The sequence below is a fragment of the Eupeodes corollae genome, chromosome 1, assembly GCF_945859685.1.
Source record: "Eupeodes corollae chromosome 1, idEupCoro1.1, whole genome shotgun sequence".
NCBI classification, from domain to species: Eukaryota; Metazoa; Arthropoda; class Insecta; order Diptera; family Syrphidae; genus Eupeodes; species Eupeodes corollae.
Window position 1 is genome coordinate 94,480,087 of NC_079147.1, and position 12,475 is coordinate 94,492,561.

Consider the following 12,475-nt stretch of genomic DNA (forward strand, 5'->3'; position numbering starts at 1 on the left):
TGACACATGCTTCTTACTTCTTTGAGCGTGACAAAAGGTATTTCACATTCGTCGTTTCTGTTAACAAACTGTAAGGGATCTGTAGCTGTGCTTGCTGGGAATGGCTTGAAAACATTCGCGAGATGTTCAGCAAAGAGATCAGCCTTTTGTTTCGGGTTTCCGATCCATTTACCATCTTGAGATTTTATCGTCGGGTTTTGTGTCTGAGGTCTTTTTAGGCGCTTAGTTGCTTTCCATAAGGAGTATTCTGTAGAAGCATCCGTCGTCAGACTTTTCAAGAATCTACTTAGTGAATCATTTTTAAACTCACAGATTCTTTTTTTTAATTCGTTGTTAAGACGGTTAAAAACTACCTTATCATCTGGGAATCTCGTGGATTGCCATTTTCTTCTAGCTCTTCTTTTTTCCAATATCAACTCCTTTATTTCGATAGGATATTTTATTTCTTTTTCTCTCGCATTCGAAATAGTTTGAGTACTTTCTTCTGCAGCCTGCTGCACATCAGCAATAAATTGGTCTACTTCATGATCAATTTGTTCAATTGTTTGCATAGGGGATCTTAGGTTTATAAAATTTTCAAGTTTGTTCTGTTATTCACGAGCTTGGGATTACTTTTTTCTATTATTTCTGTTTCGCTCAGTGATAAAATTACTGGAGTATGACCTGATGATAAATCGTAATTACCTTCGACACTTATATGATTTCGTTTAATACCTTTAACTACGAAAAAGTCTATAAGGTCTTGTATTTTGTTAGTATTAGATGGCCAATATGTTGGCGAACCAGAAGAATAAAATTCGCAGTTGTATTTTCGGCCTGCTTGGTATAGCCGTTTACCTTTTGTTGTTATGAGACTAGATCCCCATTGGGTGTGTTTAGCATTGAAGTCGCCACCAACAAGGAAGTTATGTCCTAACAAATGTAGGAGTTCTGCATAGTCTTCTTCAGTTGGAGAGCGCCTCGGAGGGCAGTATATAGCTGCTATTTTGAATTCTTTCTTTTTTATACCAATACTAATTGTTGTTACTTGCATGTTTTCTTTAGTAAACTTTGGTTCTTCAAAGTGTGTTAAGCACTTTTTTATAAGTATTGCTGATCCTCCCCTAGCTTTGTCAGCTGGGTGCGGAGCGTGATAACATGTATAGTTTGGTAATTTATTATCAAGACTTTGTTCAATAGCGAGGTGGGTTTCGGACACCAAACAAATGTCTATATGCTCTATGTCTAAAAAGATGTTTAGTTCTGATACATGCTGTAAAAGACCGTTTGCATTCCATGTTGCGATTTTGAGTGTTCTGTCCATCATTGTTTTTTAAGAGCGACTTCTTCGCTTAGCTGTTTTATGTTTAAATCTTGTTGGTCAATCCTTTTCAGGATGAGTTCCAGCATTTCTTTTATAGAAGTTTTCTCATTCTTCCGCACATTTTTTACAATCAGGGAATAGGATTTATTTTCATCACTTTTGCTTAGTGCAATTGCTTTTCCCGGTTGATTTTTAGTAATGTTATCGACCGTTACTTTTTTGCTTTCAACTACTGGTTTTGTGTTGGTTGAGTTTCTAAACTTGTTCCCAGTTTTGTTTTTTCTTTTTGTGTCTTGGAACTTTTTTGCTACTGGACATCCTCTGTAACTTGCAGGATGATTGCCTTGACAATTAACACATTTCGCTTTCTGTTCTCTGCCCATGGGACAGTTTTTGGTTGCATGTCTGCCTTCGCATTTTACACAAGCGAACTCGCGGTTGCAGTATTTTTGTGTATGCCCAAAGGCTTGACAGCGCTTACATTGTGGAACAGTTTTCGACTTTCGCAATGGTTCAATTTTGACAACTATGCCCATAATTGATTTAATACTGTAAATCTTATCGAGACTTTCTTTATTTTCAAACGTGAGCATAAATAAAGGTAGAGATCTCTTTTTTGTCGTTGATACCCCAGTGGAGTCTTTTACTATCTCATTTTTAATAAGATTATTGGCATCGAGAGCTTGAAAGCCTTTTTGTATAAGGTCTTCGACAATTTCTTTGGCAACACATGAAGAGTGAAGGCCTCTTGCTACTACTTTTATCGATCTTGTAGCTTTATTTTCGTACGAGTGCCACTGAATTTTCCTTTTGTTCAATTCTTCAGTGACAGATCTATACGCATCGGCGTCTTCAACAATGACTTTCCAATTGTCTTTATTGTATGATGTATATTTACATGCCTTATTCGTGCATTTTTCTACTATGCTCTTTAGCTCGCCAAACATTGCCAATCCGGAGATCATAATTGGGGGTGGGGCAGTTTGCCTGGTACCTTTAACGTGAGACTTATTTTGGGGTAAATCTCTTATTTCTTTATTGGATGCTCTCATTTTTGTAGCAGTATCTGATTTTGAACCTGTTTGCTGACATTTTATAACAGCCTCTGGGCTACTCTCTGCTTTTCGTTTCTTTGACTTACGTTTATTTCGGTTTCCTTCAGTTTCAAGGAGGAGCTCTTCCTCATCAGTATGAAACTCATTAGCAGTTTTTTGTGGGCTTTTCACTACTGGTGACTTTTGACTTGATATATTGTCTTTCACGGACTTTTTATCGAGCAAGCTGACTTTTTCTTCGAGTCTCTTCACTTGTTGCTGAAGACTTTCAACAAGGGCTTCAAGTTGTTTTCTGGCTAAGATTTCTATTTGCCATTTATAGAAATAATTTTCGGATTCAACTTGGTGGAACTGACCATCTAAAGTACACTTCCTCGCTTATTGGTTATTTTTATCGTGAAGCTGGACTTTTGAAGCTCTAAAATGCAGCAGTCACTTACAAATTAGGAACAAGCTTTTTTGAAGTTTTCTGAATTTTTTGAACGACAACTTTCCAACAAGTTAATACCCTACGGCCCCCATACTCTTCTGAAGTAAATATCATTTAAAAAGTGTGGGGATGACTTTCAAGGAAAGTCTACAAAGTAGGACGGATGTATCAAAAAACTTAAGAGATTATCAAAGCCATAAAACGGTCCTGGGCCCAAATTTCGCTCAATAATTATCTGGCAGAACTCTATGAATCCATACACCACAGGTAACTTGAACTAATTCTGAAATCAGGACTCTATCTATTCAATAAAGCCAGAATTTGTGTAAACCATAAGGTTTTTTAGCTATTTTCAAAGGGTCTAAAAGGTAAATTTAGATCTTGTCCCTATCCATAAACCACACAAAACTATGTACTTATTATGATCTTTTTTGGAAAACCCGAATTTAAACTTGTATTGTATTATCAACGTAATCAAATATACTCGTATTTTTTGCAATACAAACTTAATACATACTTCATTCATTCTACATTTGAGTTTTTTTCAAAAAACTTAAGGGATTAAAAAATAACGTCAAATAAGAAACGAATATAGCTTATCCCCACCCATGTGACACGAAGTGTATTTTGATATTGAAAAAAAGTTACTTTAAAGACAAATCAATGGATGATTATTTTGTTCTACAAAACAAAGATTATGACATTAAAAAAAACACATCAGTTAAATAACCGGCAAATTTACGAATTTAAGCGGCTTATTTTTTGTATGAAATTTCACATGACTAATTCTAACATTTCCCGAGAAAGTTGACAGTTTACATGCATTGTTGAAGCTTTTATCGTTCCGATTTCATCAATGACGTAATTTTTACTTGTTAAGTATGAAAATGGTAGCTTCAAATGTGACATCTGCTTAATTAACTCTCTTTTCAAAACGAAACCTCATTTTGAAGAAACCTTTATAAAAATTAGTAGAATCAAATGAAAAAATCAGCTACTGGAAACAATATATCAACAAATTTTAATTTTAAGAAGCAAGTACGTCCGATCCAACTGTGAACTTTATTTTATTCAAATTTGATAGCGTCGAGAAACTGCCTTTGAATATTTTTAGGAAAACAACCAAATTCAGTGCTTGTAGTGTAGTGAAAGTGGAACAAAATAAATTCAAACCATGAAGGCACAATTTTACTGCCTGATCCTTTTAGCGATCTTGGCTTTTTGTGTAAGGATAATATTTCTTCATTGGTGTTTTTGTTCTTCATTTCGAAAACAATCAAATTTAAAAAGTGTCGTGTTATTAATGCTCTGAAATAATCAAGTCATATTTGAAAATTCATCAGCTTTATTTTTGCGATGATAGTGCGCTAGAATTTATTTAATTGATAGTGTGAATTTATATCAATTATAGAATTCAAATCCAGCTCCATTGAACACCGACGAATCAGAAGCAAGGCTATTCATCCAAGATGCAAAAAACAAACTCAATACTATATACGAAGAAATGCGTTTAGTAGGCCATGATCTTGATATAAATCCAAATTTAATGTTTCGATATCAAAAGTTACAAAATGTAACAAATTCAATTGCTGAACTTGCTCAGCAATCGAAAAAATTCGAGACTTCACAATACAAAGACGAAGAATTGAAGTATATTCTCGAAATACTCACCCAACAAGCTGATGAAGGAATTCTTGGAACATGGTGGTTTGAGAAGATGTTGGATGCAGTCAATGCTGTAGAGGCTATTGGAAGTCGGAAGAACATTGCGAAATTTCATAAGAAAAGAGTTAATTTGGCTTATTATCCGGACATTGAAAATATAATTGCTTATACGAATAATAGTGCAGAATTAAAGTATTATTGGAAGGAATTGAGGGAGCATAATTCGAATTTGGTTGTCAGGAATTTAATAACAATCACCGATGTGATTTTAAAAGCAGCTAACGCAACAGGTGAGTCCTAAGAATCTTTTTTTCCCAAATTAAATCCAGCTCCCGGTGTGTTGTTTATTTGGAAGAATTCGACATCTTCAACATAAAAGTTGAACGGGGAATATATTACTTCCTTAATTCAGAAACAAAGACAAAATAGATTTAGACCAAGTATTGACTCTTGTGGGTCTCGTTTTGCTTTACAAAATGTTATCACAGTTTCAGCTTCCCATACAAAAGGTAGATTCTACCAGAGTTTCAGAAATGCACTGATTTTTTGCAATTACTTCATAGAAACTGTTTTATTATCAAGTTAAAACATATTTTTGAAAATATCAACAGGTATATCTCCTTTGGAGTTTTGGAACACATTATGAACGAAACTCAACCACTCTATTTGCAACTTCACGCTTTTATTCGAAACCAATTATACAAAAAATACGGTTTGAAAATAATCAAAGCAAATGGAGTTATTCCTGACCATTTATTCCGACAAGTTGTAGCTCAAATTTGGACAAACGCAAGTATTATAGAGGAAATGTTTCCACTGGCTAAGCTTCCACCCTACAATAATATTCTTAAAAATAACAATTATGATGCCTTGGAACTTTTTAAAACTGCCAATAAATTTTACAAATCTCTTGGATTTGATTCTTTACCCGAAACTTACTTGGGCTCTGATATAAGAATGAATAAGGAAACAGATGAGGGTGATTGCAAGCCAACAATTTATGACTTTACAAAAAATGTTTGTATGTACTTTTGTCATAAAATGGACTTCAGGACGTTCCTACAAGCTCATGGTTATATGGGTCAGATGTATTATGCTCAAGAAAAGACCAATCTTCCAGCTTACTTCTTTGAAGCACACGATCTTGAGCTATCAGTTGGAGAAGCAGTAATTCTTTCAGCATCGACATTGGGTCATTTGAAAACTATTGGACTTTTAAATAATTTTGACATCACCGAAGAAGTGGAATTCAATCGACTCTTAAGGATGGTAAATTTGATAGCAAGGAACTTTTAAAGAAATACAATTCTTAAATTTTTATATCAATAGGGTTTTCATACATTGCTTAATATTCCTCAACATTTTGTCCATGCCAAAGTAATGGCTGACTTTTTCGCTGGTAAAGTTGAATTGGGTCTTCTCAATAAACATTATTGGAAACTAATGGACCAGTATGTTGGAGTTGGACCTCCATTGAATCGAGTTAGCAATACCTATGATTTTCCAGTAAAGTTTTATACTGAACTTAATGAAAACCGACAAGCAAGGTGGGTTTAAACGAATAACTAAGTTTAGTACTTTGAAATGTTTATTTTCGCTTAATTCCTTCATAGAAAGTTCAACTCTGAAGTGTTGGGTTATCAGTTTTATAAAAAACTATGCCAGATCAGTGGAAAATATTCTGAAGATGAACTTCATAAATGTGATTTCTTTGGCAGCAAGGACGTAGGTGACGCACTTAAGTAATTTATTTATGCATAATATATAAACGTTGTCTCCGAGAAATAAAAGAGTTTATGCTTCTTTTATGATTACAGAAAAATGATGAAACTAGGATCTTCAAAGAGGAAAAATGAGGTGCTGAAAACATTAATTAATGAAAATCCAACAATAAGTTCCGATAGCTTACTGGAATATTACAAACCTATGATGGTTTGGCTATCTGAGAAAAATACAGAAGAAAATGTACAGCTTGGATGGACACGATCTAATAAAAGTATGATCTTTGAGATATCCTTTTTAACTATTTTGAGAGATGAAAATATAAAATTGATTTTTTTCAGAGGTTAATCGTGTTATAATAGATTCCGGTGAAGAATATGAGGATGACTAAAAATGTAAAAAGACTAAAAAAATAAATAATTACATGAAAAATTTCAATAATTTTTGTTATTGGCAAAGAGGAAGTTAATAAAAATTAAAAATATTTGCGATATTAAACGTAAAAATTGAAGCACAAATTAATATAAAATTGTAATGTTTCAAAAAGCCTTAACTTAATGAAACTCGAGAAACTTATATAATATCAGCTAATATTTTTAAAGTTGCAAGGGTCCATGGACGAAGAGTTGATAATATTGAAAAGGCCCCATTTGTTTTTTAAATTACTAATCTAGAAACGCTATCATTTTGACGAAGCATCCCCAATTAATTTTAAAGAAAAAAAAAGTTCATTAACCTCATGAGTTAGGGTTTAGACAGTTGCTTAGTAAAACGATGCTGTTGGTTCAACTTACACCAGAGTCATGAGATTTAAAATTTACCTAGTTTTCAATAATTAATTATCAACATTAATTAGTCACACATCAAAATTATCATTAACATTTGACATCAATTAATTAATAAAATTCAATTTAATGTATGTATGTAGGTATGTTAAAATTCATCTCGAAATAGGGGTTATCTTTGGAATATGGAGGAAAAGACCAAAACAAGTTGAGACGTTGTCCCCAGACACAGATGTTGATGTACATTATCTTTAAGCTTATGTTGATAGAAAGTTGAAGTTTTAATTGATAATGGGAGGAATAAATATAGAAAGCCTTGCTATTAGATTAGAATGATTTTAGTTTATTTTCTGTATTGAAGATTAAACTATAAAGTCTGCATCTATTAGTTAACATTGATAACAAGTGTATTAATAATAATGCTATACTTATAATTAAGCTACCCCTGACCTTGAGATTATCTTTAAGAACAAGTTACTAAGAAACTATTTCAATTCGTGAGACCACATCAATTCAAGGTCCCTTTAATCTAAATTAGGGAAGATATTGACTTCAAATAAATATTGTTTTATAGATGCAATAAAATCAAGAAAATTCAGTATAGGTGGTTTTGAACAAAATTTGGTTTACCCAAAAATCTCAGGAACTAATGAATTAAAAAATAATGTTTTGCAAATGATGAAATAGTTTAGTTACAAATTTTTTTTTAGTAGCATTTCTTGAAAATTTGTCTTTCTAGTCAAAATTCCTTATAGCGACTTTGCACGGTACGAGAAAGTTATTTCGTTGTATAGAAAATTCGTTATTCAGAAATTTTTCGTTTTTACTTTTATTTAAAGAATTCAGTGATTTAAGTTTGGATAACATTCTTCCATTTTTCTTTCTTAACAAAATCGTCAAATAAATTGAGTGATTCAAATAAATTAGTCGTACGTTACTCTTCATCTCCAGAAAGGTTTGAAACACGTCAACAGCAATATCTGTTTTTTTAGTCAATCGTTCTTCAACTTTATTAATTATCAACAACTTTTCCTCAATGTCTACTTCGAGACATTTTCAATATTATGTTCACTGAAGCCTGAACATAGAATACTTGCATTTAAAATCTTGTGGAAATCCCCTTATAAGGTTTTTTTTCGCTGCATGCTGTTGTTTACAGACAATTATTTTAAAAAAAATTCGTTACGTGGAAACAAAAACGTATGAAATTTGGATTTCCAAGAACAAAATTTTGTTCGTTGTATTTTTAAATTCGCAAATATTGCTGTCAACATTCAATAAAATGTTGATAAAAATAAAATTGACAGTTTTTTTTACAAAAAATACACATAAATATGTTTTTAAACATTTAAAATTATGGCTTCCAACAATTGACAGTTTTTTTTACAAATAAAATTAATGAAAGTTTGTAAAAATTGATTTTCGATTTAAATATATTTTCAAAACTTTGAGATTTTTGCATTAAACTAGTTTTTCTTTTAAAAATATTGTTGACACATTTTGAGACACATTTTATTGACAGTTTTTTTTTTAACAAAAATATAAACCTAAAAAAAAACAATACTAAAACTTGGTAAAAATTTGCTTGCGACTCAAATAGCTTTTCAAAAATTAAAAATATTGTCTTCACACTTTTTTTATTTTAAAGAAAATATTCCTTTCGATATTTATAGTAGTTTTTTTTATAAAAATCCAACAGTCCGTTTTTTCATAAAAAATAAAATCTACAAAAAATAGTACGAAAATTTGGTATGCATTGATGTTAGGTTCTTGAAATCTCTCAAATTAAGTCCATTCGCCCAATTTGTAAAAATTTAGGAAACGCTACTTTGGTAACAACTTGTTTTCGACTAAAAATATATTTAACAAAACTAGATTTTCAAACTAAACTATTTCTTTGTATAAAATTTATTGGTTGGTAAATTTAAAGTTTTAAGAATAATTCAACTAACATCTTTTTAACCCAACACGAAAACCTACAAACTTTTAAGCAGGACACATCGACAGAAGTTATCAGTGTGTTTCGCATCCCTTCCTCTTTTGTTTCAGTTTTTTGATTTGTACAAAAAACTTTATTTGGATTTCTTTTATTTATATTAGTTTGGTGTCACGTCACAATTTATAATAAAAAAATTGTACTTCAAGTCACTAGCATTATTCGTTTGTAATATATTTTGGGTTAACCAATATTTTCACATTTTTAAATTGCAAACACCAATTCGATTGTCTTGAGAGTCCTTTCTGCATTTTATTTGAAGTCGATATCTTTACTGGTTATTGAGATATGGATGACGAACAAAGCAACAACGTACGAACACAACAGGCACAGAGATTTCTCTAAAAATCTTTTCTTTTAATTCTAGGGACCTTGAAACTTCGGGTCAAAATTTTCAATTCGATAAATTGGGCTTAATACAATAATTTTGTCAGTGCGATTTATAATTTAAAAAAAAGTTTTTATTCCCTATATGTTTTGTAGACACACTATCTCAACACATAACATTTTTATAAATTTGTCTGCAAGAAAAAAAAACCCTAGTCGTTGGACTTTTACCCTTCTGGCTAAGTCTACTACGCTGTACAGCCCGTACAGCTCGTCGTTCTATCTTCTCCTCCTTCGATGAATACGGGACCGTAGAACTTTTCTCTCGAAGCGACCCAGGGTCCTTTCATCCGCTTTTGTCATAGTCCGCATGCTTATGCACCGTATAGCAGGACGGGGTAGATAAGGATCTTAGCAACACTTTGGTCCCTCAAGAGAGGACTTAACCACTCAATTGCTTTCTTAGTCCAAAGAAACAGCGGTTAGCAAGAGTTATTCTCCGTTTGATCTCAGCGCTGGTGTTGTTTTCTGCGTTTACAACGAAGCCTATGTAGACGAAGTCCTTGACTACCTCAAAGTTACGTCTGTCGATTGTGACGTTTTGACCAAGACGTGGGTGTTGTATGTCCTTTCTTGACGACAGCATGTACTTTTTTTTGCTCCCATTAACCATTAAACCCATTTTTGCCGCCTCTGCCTTAATACTCACAAAAACCCCATTGACATCACGGTGAGTTTTTCCGATTATGTCAATGTCATCAGCCAGTAATTGGACAGACTTTTGAAAGATAGTGCCTCTAGTGTTGACGTGTGCGCTCTGCACTATTATTTCAAAAACGATATTGAAAAAATACAAGACAGCGCATCACTTTGTCTAAAATTTTTTTTGACATCAAAAGGTTCTGATAAGTTGTTTCCAACCTTTATGGAGCAGCGTGAATTCTCCATGGTCATCCTACACAAGCGGACTAGTTTGGTAGAGATGCCAAAACTAGACATGGCTCTGTACAACTCGTCCCTGTAGATGCTGTCATATGCGGCCTTGAAATCGATGAAAAGATGGTGGGTGGCGTATTGGTGTTCTTGGGTTTTTTCCAGGATCTGCCGTAATGTGAATATTTGATCAACTGTGGACTTTGCTGGTCTAAAACCACACTGATAAGTACTTATCAGGTCGTTGACGATGGGCTCTAGACGTTCACATATTGCGGCAGAGAAGATTTTATAGGCGATGTTAAGTTGACTGATTCCTCTAGAGTTGCTGCAGTTTAGAGGGTCTCCATTTTTCAGGATCGGGCAAACAATACTGAGGTTCCATTCATCGGGCATGCTTTCTTCCGACCATATCTTACAGATAAGTTGGTGCATGCACCTAACCAACTTATCTCCAGCTGCTTTAAACAGCTCAGCATTCAAACCATCCGATCCAGCGGCTTTATTAGACTTCAACTTAGATATGGCAATCTTTACTTCGTCTATAAGTCGAGAGGACGGGATTGTTGTCTTTCGTCATCTATGTTGAATGGATGATCCTGCCTGACAGCGGAATTCAGTTCGTCGTCGCCGTTATACAGTCTGCAGAAGTGGTCCTTCCATATCCTCAGCATTAACTGCGGTTTCACTATGATGTTTCCACTTTCGTCTTTGCAGCCTACGGTTCTACGTTTTTGTACCTGTGAATTTCGTTTCACCTGTTCATATAACTTTCGAACGTAATTCCTGCTTTTAAACTTCTCAACATCTTCGCCCGAACGCTTCTCATGTCCTCTCTTTTTTCTTCTAAGAAGTCGGCGTTCCTCTCACCTCTTCTGCTCATAGAGCTCATGAGCAGCTCTCGCCCTTTCCTCATCAAACCAGGGGTTCCTTGTTGGTGGCTGTTTGAAACCCAGCACATCAGAGGCGGCTTCTCTGATTGCATCTTGGCAATATTGCCACTGGTTTTCTATACATTATGTTGGCGGCAGAGAACTTCGAGAGAGGTTGCTTGTAACTCGGTTGGGAAAGGATTTGGCGATCTCTGGCGATTGTAGCCGTTTGACGTTGTTACTTCTCCCTTAGATTGATTAACACAGCATTATTGTAAAGAAATGTTTTGCATCCTTGAAAGGCTTAACTTTTTTATAAAAATGTTTCTACTTTGTTAATTTTCATACTGTTTAATAAAAACCGTTGCATCAAAAAAGTGGGTCCCACGATTCTATCCGTCTATCTGTCTGTTCTCGCCCCTGCTGCCTGAACCATTACATCTTTTTGTCTGTCTGTCCTCGCTCCTACAGATCAAGCCATTGCATTGGTTTGATTGAAATCAAACTTGGAAGTCAAGGTTTTAAACAGCTTCAGTTTAGGCGTTTTTTCATATTTCAAGATTAAAATTAACAGTGGTCCCCATCATTTGGATTTTCAGTAATCGAAAATTTATACTTATTAACCGATTTCCATAATTTCTGCTCTTACTCCGTCTCAATAATATACGATGATCAAAAATGTCATGGTTTTTAATTTTGAAAATCAATATCTTGAAAATCATCATATTTTTACGAAATAAATATAAAACGTATTTTCATAAGATAACTGCATGCCTAAAAAATGTTTAAACTAAATTTGAAAAATTAAATAAAAAAAAAAAACGCACTTACGATTCTTAAACTACAGGAAATATTTTAAGCAGACTCTTGATACCAACTTTTCCAATCCAATATAAAAACTTTTAAATTATGGTGAAGGCCATTTTGTTTTGTTGACATCTGTCGAATCTTTTGTTTATCATTCAGTTGTTTGTGTCAAATCATCATGGAACCATTGAACAGGACGTTCAAATAAAACTTTATTATCAAAACGAGTGTTTGTTACCGCAAAACGTTAGCCAGGCGGCCACCGTCGACAGCGATCGCTACATAACGATGATAACTAATTACTTATAGATCAAGTTGAACCATATGGAGCTAGACGACATGCGATTCCAGTAGGACGGTGCTGACCACCTACCCGCGCTTATTAAAAAACCCTTTATAAAAACATAAAAGCGTTCTAAGAATGATATAGTATATAACTGAAAAAAAAAAGACTTAAAATATATTTCATAATATACCATAAATTTGTTTAAATATAAAAAAAGACCAATTAAAACTAACAAGACACTTAAGGCTACAATCTGTCGTCTTTTTGAACCACTATCGGTTTTTTAAGTTACAG

General features: G+C 33.6%; 2 protein-coding genes across 2 annotated transcripts; both read left to right on the top strand.

Moving 5' to 3' along the window:
• Window positions 1–3,933: 3,933 nt before the first annotated feature.
• On the top strand, window positions 3,934–4,754 carry LOC129941727 (uncharacterized). The gene is made up of 2 exons (XM_056050434.1): window positions 3,934–4,013; window positions 4,200–4,754. The coding sequence occupies exons 1-2, from the start codon at window positions 3,963–3,965 to the stop codon at window positions 4,752–4,754; spliced, it is 606 nt and encodes a 201-aa protein (XP_055906409.1). The 5' UTR covers window positions 3,934–3,962.
• Window positions 4,755–5,090: 336 nt separating this feature from the next.
• LOC129941737 (angiotensin-converting enzyme-like) lies at window positions 5,091–6,566 on the top strand. Its single transcript, XM_056050446.1, has 5 exons — window positions 5,091–5,722; window positions 5,783–6,000; window positions 6,067–6,195; window positions 6,271–6,449; window positions 6,517–6,566. The coding sequence occupies exons 1-5, from the start codon at window positions 5,096–5,098 to the stop codon at window positions 6,564–6,566; spliced, it is 1,203 nt and encodes a 400-aa protein (XP_055906421.1). The 5' UTR covers window positions 5,091–5,095.
• The last annotated feature ends 5,909 nt before the right edge of the window (window positions 6,567–12,475 follow it).